Source organism: Talpa occidentalis, unplaced genomic scaffold, assembly GCF_014898055.3.
Source record: "Talpa occidentalis isolate TD23 unplaced genomic scaffold, MPIMG_talOcc4v2.1 talOcc4.12, whole genome shotgun sequence".
In the NCBI taxonomy this organism is placed as follows: domain Eukaryota; kingdom Metazoa; phylum Chordata; class Mammalia; order Eulipotyphla; family Talpidae; genus Talpa; species Talpa occidentalis.
The window spans coordinates 86,072,911-86,080,967 of NW_023601212.1; the positions used below are offsets into that span (position 1 = coordinate 86,072,911).

The following is an 8,057-nucleotide window of genomic DNA, read 5'->3' on the forward strand; positions in this document are numbered from 1 at the left end:
TGTAGTGTGGTGCTTAACCCCTTGCGCTACCAGGGAGGCCCTCCTTCATTTTTTTTAAACAGCTGAATAGTATTCCATCATGTACAAGCATCTCAGAAGTACACCATCTTGTTTGCACACTCCTGTGTCATGGGCGCATAGGCTGTGTCCATGACCTGGAATTGCAGTGAACGTAAGAATGCATATGTCTCTTTGAATTATTGTTCTCATAGTTTTTGGGTAGATACTTAGGAGTGGGATTATTAGATTATTCAGTAGATCTATTTTTAATATTCTGAGAAAACCCTGTACTGTTTTCCCCAAGGCCTGGACAAGTCTAGTTCTTTTTCTCTACACCCTTGCCAACCCTTGTTTCTGGTGCTCTTGATATGGGCCATTCTCACAGATGTGAAGTGTTATGTATCTCCTTTGAACGTTTTAAGATATGGTTCTCTGAAATCTTCCTCGACATTCTCTAAGGCTAGATCTAGTCACTTTTTAGCAAATATTCTATTACTTGATTATTTATAGACAAGCAGGCCTCTAAATGAAGCATAGTAATTATCAGACTGGTACTACTACCTTTACTACCTTAGAGATCTTTATCCTTGGCCTTGGGCCATTACATTACTAGCCTGATGTTGTGTTTTTTTTTTTTTTTTTTTTCTACCAACCTGGTTTTGAAGCTCACCTCTAGCATTTACTCTTTGTCTGTACCTGGGCAAGTCTCCTAACCATTTTTTAAGTGTATGGAGTAAAGGCTATGTGACTCTAAGTGCTTGACTGAGCCTGGCCATTCTACAGGTCTAGCACATTCTACAGGTCTCTGCACCTCAACTTCCTCAGCTGTAAAATGGGTTTGTGTGAGGAGGTGCTGGAATCACACAGAGAACCGGTGGTTCTGTGCCTGGTAAACAGGGAGTATAACTCCCTGGCTTCTGCCACCAGAGTTTCCTAGATATGATTGCATTTCTGTGCTGCCTTAAAGACAGCGACCACCCCTTGTTCACATTTTCATCATCTCTCCATTCACCCCAAGGTCCATAGAATGTGCTGGGAAGACCCTTGCTCTGACTCCTTCAGGAAAGCTGGGCACATTCATACACTCTCAGCCCTACCAGCAGAAGGAGCTTGGCACAGGGCCTGGGGACAAATAATTATGTCAGGAGCAGTCACTTGGCTCAAATGACAATTTTGTAAAAAATTAATTTTGCTTCTGTGATCTTTTTAAAGACTGGGAAATTGGGGATCTTGGTGCAGTCTTACAAATATTTCTGTTGATTTTCTAGAATTAAAAAAGTGTTTAAGCTCCAATTACTTTGCAACCAATGATATTCACCTTTCTGTTTGCAATTGCAAAATGTTGAAACAACCTAAGTGTCTGACAGGGAATGTTTTCTCTCCCTTCCTTCCTTCATTCCTTCCCTTGTTCCTTCCTTTCTTTCCTTTTCTCTCTTTTATTTGTTCAGTAAAAAAAGAAAAAATGCGGGCCTCCCTGGTGGCGCAGCGGTTGAGCGCTGGGTTGCGAAGCTGCCCGCAGCCTCTGCAGCGCCGGTTCGATCCCCGGCTGCTCCCCGGCCACTGGAAGAGGGTCCCACATGGCGTGCAGACCTCTCCTGCTGCCCGCTGCTCCCCTCAGCAGTGTACTTCGGTCCTGCTGCCTGTTCTGCTCCCCTCTCTGGCTCTGGTGAATCCTCTCAGCCTCCCGAGCTTCTGACTGTACCCAGTGCTTGTATAAATAAATAAATCTTTAAAAAAAAAAAAAGACTTAAAAAAAAAAGGAAAAATGCAGAACAGTATACTTAACAAAATCAAATATAATGAAAATACCTATGTGCTTGTACAAATATGACCATCGTACGGCGTCCTGCCTGGTGGTGGTGGTATGGAGACCATTTATGTCACACCCTCCAGGCTGCCGGGAGAGGCAATGCACTGTGGTTGCAAGAGGCACACTCTAGCTGGTGCCAGGAATGCCAGGTCCTGGTCGTGCCTTTTCTCAGGGTCGTCCTTAAGGTGAGCAACTCTGAAGGATGAAGTCAGGTCTCCTTTAGGGCAAGGGGCGGGCTTGCTTACCGTTGGCTTGAAGAGGGCCATTACCTCAGCACCGTGCTCTTCAGCTGCGCAGCCAATCTCCGTGGGACTTGGGGGACATGAAGGGCAAACATGAAGCTCCAGCAGCTGCTGTGGGGTGAGCCAGGGATTCCCATGCCTCCGACCCGGGAACCACTTGTCTTTGTGTCAGACTCACTCACTAGCTTGAGTGGGGTGCAACACTGACTCTGATAGTAGCCTGTTTCAGTCACCTAGCATACACAGGCATTACTTTTACAATATAGCAGTCAACTTGCTTTCTTTTTCTTTAACAAAGAAAAACAACCCTAGGGCCTCCCTGGTGGTGCAGGGATCAAAGTCTCAGCACTGTCCAGCTATTGGCAGCCACTTGGGCAGGAGTTCGATACCAGCCAGGGAGGTGACCCACATGGCTACACAGCAGACCTCTCCTGTCTTGCCTGCTGCTCCCCTCAGCAGTGTACTTCAGTAGATCTGCCTGTTCTGCTCCCCACTCTGTCTCTGGTGAATCCTCTCACACCCCCTGCACTTCAGGCCTGCACCCCAGCTCTTGAAAGGATAAATAAAAATAAAAGGATAAATAAAAATAAAATAAACCTTAAAAAAAAACAAACCCTCAAAAAAAAAGCAAACACTCAAAAAGCACACACCCCCACACCCCTCACACCCCAAAGTCAGAGCTTGCTAATTAGTGGGAAGTCAGAAAATGCAACTATGGGGAAAAAAAGAATCTCCCCTCCCCCAATCACACTTGTCCTAAAAACCACAGTTAATACCTCAGGGGATATTTCCCCCCACCACTGTCTTCCATATAAAGTCCCACGTCGTTACCAATCTTCTATAAACATAGGTTCAGAGCATATTCAATGCTTAATAATCACCTTGATTCGGTTAAATAATCCACAACTGGGTGTCATATGTGCGCCCCCCTCCAGCTCCTTGAGAAGTGGGGAGGAGCTCACCTGGCACCACCTGCTGCCTTCAGTCAGTCACTCACTCCCCAATCAGAGTCGGGGCTCCTCTGATCTGGTACGGCCTGGGGACTCTAAGGACAGGAAATGTCTGAGTCCACGTCTTACACATTGGGGGCCCACAGATGCAGATAAAACCACCCTCCCCTCCCATCTCTTCCTCCGCACCCCCTTGTTCTCAAACACATACTCCTATCACCTCAGCTCTAACCTCCATTCCTAGCTCAGCTTCAACCCTTGCCACCCCTTCCCCACTGACACGCAGGAATCCTCTTTGCAGGCTCCTCCCCTGACCCCCACCTTCCCTAGCTGAGACCCAGAGTCCCTGCACCATCTCAGACCCCACAGAGAGTGAGGAGGGTGGGGCAGGATGCTGGGGTGGGGTGGGGTGGAGCCAGCGCCACTTCCTTTCCCCTGGGGCCCAGTTTGCCCATAGTTGCCCCAGCTTCAGGAGGAGTTGGAGCAGCCTGGTCCTTATCAAGAGAGCTGGTAAGGAAGGGTGACTGGTGGGGCAGGGAACTCAGTGGACCTGGGAACATGCTACGGCTTGAGAAGACCCAAACAGGTGATGGAAAAAGGGCAATAGGGGCTGGAAAAGGCCAGCGATGGCCAAGAGGGTCTGCTGAGGCTGGAGTCTAGCTGCTGTGCCCTGGGGCAGGAGGGATGAGATAGCTGATGGGGAGCTACCAGCTTTTGTTCCCTTGCTATTCTGATAATAGCACAAGCAAGGGTGGAAAAAGCCGTTACACCGCAAGTAAGACCTGGCAGTTGGTAGGGAAGTGGGCTGGAGGGAGGGCCTGGCCAGGTCCTCCTCAGATCTTTATGTTGATCTTTATGTTCTTCAATGCCTCTCGCCTCTCCCCACCCTCTAGATCCCAACTCCTGCTCAGGCCTCTTATCATGGAAATGACCCTGCTGCTTCTTCTCTGTGTGGGCTCCTGGGCCCAAGAGCAGCCAGCAATTTCAGCCGAAGCCCTTCAGTCGAAGCCTACACCCAATGAGACCTCTGACTCTTTGGTCACAGAGAACTCTGAGACTGCACACCTCACTTCAGTGAACTCCAGCTTTACATTAACAAGGGCCCCTGAGGAGAATGGTAGTGCCAGCAACCAGACCACCCAGAACCCAACTGTTTCGACTCCCCATATAGGGATTGACGAGGCCTCTCCCAGGATTTCCATTGATGCCGGTACTGACCTCCCTGCATCTGTGTCAACAACCCCCCAGGAAATTTCCACCAAGGCAATAGTGTTCCTGGAAATCTCTAAACCAACCAATAACACTGCGCCGGACTCTCTGGATCTCCACACTGTGACTGGTGAAGCCATGGCAACTACCTCTCTGGAGCCCACCGATGGGACCAGTGGACTCCCTGTCACCATGACAACTCACTCTCTGGAGCCCACTAGTGGGGCCAGTGGCCCTCCTGTCACCATGGCAACCAGCTCTCTGGACACCTCCAGCAGGACTAGTGGGCCCCTTGTCACCATGGCAACTAGTTCTCCGGACACCTCCAGTGGGACCAGTGGATTCCTTGTCACCATGACAACCAGCTTTGAGGAGACCTCCAACGGGATCACTGGCTCCCCCACCTCTAGGGTAAAAATAGCCCCAGTGACTGCCTCAAAAACCTCCCCAACCTCCTACATAAGAAGTAGATCCCCCTACAGTTCAGAACAGGGGCCAAAGAGCATCATGCTGGTGCCTGTACTTGTGGCCCTGCTGGTGGTCATTGTCTTGGTGGCTCTGCTCCTGCTTAGGTGCAGGCGGCGAAACCAGAGGACAGGGGTCCCAAAACTCACCAGGGTAGGCAAGCGCAATGGGGTAGTAGATACTTGGGCAGGGCCGGCCCCAGTGTCGGATGAGGAGGCCATGACCCCTGCCTCTGTGGCAGTGGCTGGGGATGACAAGAGCTCTGGGGAGCCTGAGATAGAGGGGCCTGGCAGGCGGCCCACACTTATCACTTTCTTCGGCAGACGGAAATCTTGCCAGGGTTCCATTGCTCTGGAGGAGTTAAAGGCTGGGTCAGACCCTGGGGTGAGAGGGGAGGGTGAGCCACTTGTGGGCAGTGAGGAGGAGACTGTTTCTGATGGGTCAGAAGTGGGCGAGGTGGAGGCCTCTGACTGACTGTAAGTAACTAGATGGGAGGTCAGAGTCATTCCCAGCTTTCAACACGTTCATCACTTCCAACCTCATGGCCGTCCAGTATTTGCACCCAGCAGCTCCCTTCTGAATCTTCCTCAGCTTCTTACCCCTGGACTTTTCAGCCAGCACTCACACCCAGCACCTGTATCCAGCACCCAAACCTAGGACTTCACCCAGTATCTGTGCCTAGCCCCAGTGTCTAATACCCATACCCAGCACTCACACCTAGCATCTGCACTCAGCACCCATCCCCAGCTACACGCAACATCTCTTGGTATCTGCATCCAAGACCCACACCCAGCTCCGAGGCTGGGGCCTGTGCCCATTGAGTGCTTGTAGACTGGATGAATAAACCTTCCTCACTGATCCCGGCTTCTCCCATCACCTATTTCTCCAATTTTTTTTTTTTTCTTTTGGTCCTGAAGCCAGTTGCTAAATCTGCACAGTTATAGACTCTCTTGACCCGTGATTTCTCAGAGGATTCTCCAGGGGTGTTAAGGTCTGGGAAGAGGAAATGACAACCCTGCAAACTCCCCAGTAGGATTCCTCTGGAAAGTGCTCTAATTCCATAGATTAGAACAGTCCTACAGGGCCAGCCCATGAATGGCCTGCACCGTGGACCAGGCAGCCCGGGTACTCGGAGCCAGTCTGGGTGTGCCGGTCAGCTGTGCTTGTGGACTCTAGGCTGGCCCAGGGCCCAGGGCTCTGCTCTCTCCCCAACCAGTGGACCAAGGCAGCAGAGGCCTCAGCCACTTCGCCTCCTGAGGGCAGAGATGAGAAGAGTTGCCTGCAGGTGCAGGCCTCAGAAGCCCCCGCTCTGTGTGGGGCCATGTATGCAGGCAGTTTCTGTCCAGGAGGAGAGGATTTGGACGTGACTGTGAAGGGCAGTGGTAGGCATGGCAGCATGGGGGAGGTGGCAGGCAGGGCACAGAGACTGAGATGCCAGCCCGAGAGTGGGAGACGCAGGGACTGCGAGAACACATGCACCCTCATCTTTGCTCAGATGGCGTGGAGGAGGCAGATGATTTAGCTCCGTCTGTAGCACAGGGAAGAGTTCTAGGCTTGCTAGAAATACAGCCTGTGTGACTGAGTGTGACTTTTCGGCTCTTCAGCAGTCTCCCGTCCTTCATGCCTCCCCACTCCGGGGCACACCCAAGAGGCAGGGGGACAGGAGACCCGAGAGTGAGAGGGAGCCCTTGCTGAGGCCCTGGCTGTTGTGTGCTTATTGGGCCTGTTCCCAGACAGCTCCTTCCCTTCTCCAGGGGCAATGCGTGAGAGTGAGGAAATTGAGGCAGGTGACAGAACTGGGGCTTCCCCTGTGGCTCTGGGATGGAGAGGAAGGACAAGACCCAAGTGTGCCCAGTCTCAGAGACCAGTCCAGGCTGGAGTCTGGGGCTTCATGGGCCAGAGAGTTTGGTATTTCCCCAGGGCAAAGAGGAAATTTGCAAAGAGGAAGTTGTTGAGTCAGAGGGTGCAGAGACTGAGAACAGACAGATTGACCTACAAAAAGGGAGGCCTCTGGGAACCCAGTGTGCCAGCCACCCAACCTGGCCTATGGGGGAGGCAGGAGACAGAGAGAGGGCGCAGGCCGGTCAGTTCTTGCCAAGGGTCCTCCAACCATCACAGGCTGTGCCACCTGCACTTGCCTGAGGGGTGAGCGGAGCTGGGATAGAAATCCCCCAGCTAGCCTCGGCTCCCACGTCCGGGCTCGGTTTCCTGCTGCTCATCGGCGCTGTTGGGACTAACTGGAGCCCCAGAACAGCCCAACTGAGTTTCAAAAGTCACTAAGTGATTCTGCCACGATTGTCCTAAATTTGCTGAACCAAGTGCCCCAATTTCAGATTTAGAAAATACTGTCACTGAACTCGGAGGTCATCACCCTCGGACAACATGTGTAGACGGCCCGAGCGACTGAGTGTAACTCTTCAACGCCTTAGCTATCTCCCTTCCTCCACGCCTTCCCTGGGCAAATCCTGAAAGAAATGGGTGTGGGACTGCGTTAGGCACCCAACTGGGCTCTCACACCCCAGAAAATATCAAGGTATGTGAAAAGTGTTAAAATAGAAGCACAGACAAAAAAATTATTTTTTTAAAGATTTATTTATTTATGCATAAAAGAACTGGGGTAGACGCCAGAGGTGCGGGGGGTGAGAGGATTCACCGGAGAGAGAGTGGGGAGCAGAACAGTAGGATCTACTGAAATACACTGCTGAGGGGAGCAGGGGGGGAGACAGGAGAGGTCTGCTGCACCATGTGGGTAGCTCCCTGGCCGGCCAAGGATGGAACTCGGAGACACAAACAAAGTTTTACATGTATACCGACAGGAAAGCCACATGCTGCTCGTGGGGATAAGTTAGGAGATTCTCCCCAGGAGCTAAAGCTTCACAGGTTATTTGTCATTTTCACTGTCATGGTCTTGGTTATGTTATGCCTGGTTTGTATCAGGTGCTCAGTAAATTTTCGTTTGAATGAAAGAATGAGTGAGTGAGATGACTGCTCAGAGACTGCTGGCTGAAGGCAATCACAGGCACTCCGCGGTGAGCGTGCAGAGGTCAAGGCAGTTTCTTTTTGAGAAACACGGAATGCATACCTTTCAATTCTCTAGTGGGAAAAAAAAGAACCAAAAGAACCAGCAGCCATTGTAAGAATAAAAAGTTGGGGGCAGGGAGGAGAGAGAGAAACAATATGAAAATCAAAAATATGGTGATGAGAAATGACCAAACATATCAGTTATGAAAATAATTGTAAATGGTTCATACTTATCAGAGTTGCTAAAAATCCTGTTTTCCAAATACATACTGACTTTGAAAAATGTCCATATAATGTTAAGTGAGAAAAAAGCTAGATACTAATCTGTAAATATGTATGATTCTAGTTTTTTAATAAATT

At 50.6% G+C, this 8,057-nt stretch overlaps 1 protein-coding gene across 1 annotated transcript; it reads left to right on the top strand.

Annotated features, from left to right (window-relative positions):
• The first annotated feature begins 3,473 nt into the window (after window positions 1-3,473).
• Window positions 3,474-7,361, top strand: SPN (sialophorin). The gene is made up of 2 exons (XM_037504542.2): window positions 3,474-3,512; window positions 3,896-7,361. Exon 2 carries the CDS (start codon window positions 3,924-3,926, stop codon window positions 5,148-5,150), a length of 1,227 nt encoding a protein of 408 aa, XP_037360439.1. The 5' UTR covers window positions 3,474-3,512; window positions 3,896-3,923; the 3' UTR covers window positions 5,151-7,361.
• The last annotated feature ends 696 nt before the right edge of the window (window positions 7,362-8,057 follow it).

What these genes read in the sequence shown, in the direction of transcription:
- SPN (XM_037504542.2), top strand. Translation starts at nt 3,924, where the DNA reads ATGGAAATGACCCTGCTGCTTCTTCTCTGTGTGGGCTCCTGGGCCCAA.